The 1,502-nt window shown below is 63.3% G+C and overlaps 1 protein-coding gene across 1 annotated transcript in view; it reads left to right on the top strand.

Moving 5' to 3' along the window:
• LOC103614132 (E3 ubiquitin-protein ligase HUWE1) overlaps positions 1-1,496 on the top strand; it is a 9,331-nt gene extending 7,835 nt beyond the window's left edge. Inside the window, 1 exon segment of the mRNA XM_017734234.1 lies at positions 1,069-1,496. Coding sequence (XP_017589723.1) covers positions 1,069-1,490 — 422 coding nt within the window. The 3' untranslated portion in view covers positions 1,491-1,496.
• The last annotated feature ends 6 nt before the right edge of the window (positions 1,497-1,502 follow it).

Consider the following 1,502-nt stretch of genomic DNA (forward strand, 5'->3'; position numbering starts at 1 on the left):
CCTGGGGGATTCCCGGGTATCCAGGGGGGTTCTGGGGGATCCTGGGGCATTCCGGGGGCATTCCAGGGGATCCCAAGGGTGTTCCAGGGGCTTCTGGGGGCATTCCAGGGGGATTCTGGGCCATTCCGGGGGATCCTGGGGGTTCTGGGGCATTCCAGGGGGATTCCCGGCGATTCCAGGGGATTCTGGGGGCATTCCAGGGGGAATTCCAGGGGATCCAGGGGGATTCTGGGGGGATTCCAGGGGATCCTGGGGGCATTCCAGGGGATCCCAAGGGTGTTCCAAGGGATTCTGGGGAATTCCAGGGGCATTCCAGGGGGATTCTGGGCCGTTCCGGGGGCATTCCAGGCGATCCTGGGGGCATTCCAGGGGATTCTGGGGGCATTCCAGGGAGATTCCAGGGGGATAAGGGATCCCAAGGATGTTCTGGGGGATCCCAGGGGGATTCCAGGGGATCCCAAGGGTGTTCCAAGGGATTCTGGGCCATTCCAGGGGGATTCTGGGGGCATTCCAGGGGATTCTGGGGGATTCCAGGGGATTCCCAGGGATCCTGGGGGCATTCCAGGGGGATTACAGCAATTCCTGGGGCATTCCAGGGGATCCCCAGGATGTTCCAGGGGATTCTGAGGGCATTCCAGGGGGATTCTGGGGCATTCCAGAGGATTCCGGGGGGATTCCAGGAGGATTCCGGGGGGATTCCAGGGGATTCTGGGGGCATTCCAGGGGGATTACAGCGATTCTGGTGGCATTCCAGGGGATCCCAGGGGTGTTCTGGGGGATCCCAGGGGTGTTCCGGAGGATCCTGGTGGCATTCCAGGGGATTCCAGGGGGATTCCGGGGGCATTCCAGGGGATCCCAAGGGTGTTCTGGGGGATCCCAAGGGTGTTCCAGGGGATTCCGGGGGATTCCTGGGGATCCTGAGGGCATTCCAGGGGGATTCTGGGTGATTCCAGGGGATTCTGGGGGATCTCAGGGGCATTCCAGGGGATTACAGTGATTCCGGGGGCATTCCAGGGGATTCCAGGGGGATTCCGGGGAGATTCCAGGGGCATTCCAGGGGATCCCAAGGGTGTTCTGGGGGATCCCAAGCGGTATTCTGGGGGCATTCCAGGGGATTCTGGGGGCATTCCAGGGGGATTCCAAGGGTGTTCTAGGGGATCCCGAGGGGATTCCAGGGGATTCTGGGGGCATTCCAGGGCATCTCAGAGGTTTTCCAGGGGATCCTGGGGGTCTTCCAGGTGACCTCGGGGGTGTTCTGGGGGATCCCGGGGGCTGACCCGTCCCTCCCCCCCCAGATCCAGTGGTTCTGGCGCGCCCTGCGCTCCTTCGACCAGGCCGACCGCGCCAAGTTCCTGCAGTTCGTGACGGGCACATCCAAGGTGCCCCTGCAGGGATTCGCCGCCCTCGAGGGCATGAACGGCATCCAGAAATTCCAGATCCACCGCGACGACCGGTCCACGGACCGGCTGCCCTCGGCACACACCTGGTGAGGGGACACGGGG

This window comes from Corvus brachyrhynchos, unplaced genomic scaffold (genome assembly GCF_000691975.1).
Source record: "Corvus brachyrhynchos isolate BGI_N302 unplaced genomic scaffold, ASM69197v1 scaffold660, whole genome shotgun sequence".
NCBI classification, from domain to species: domain Eukaryota; kingdom Metazoa; phylum Chordata; class Aves; order Passeriformes; family Corvidae; genus Corvus; species Corvus brachyrhynchos.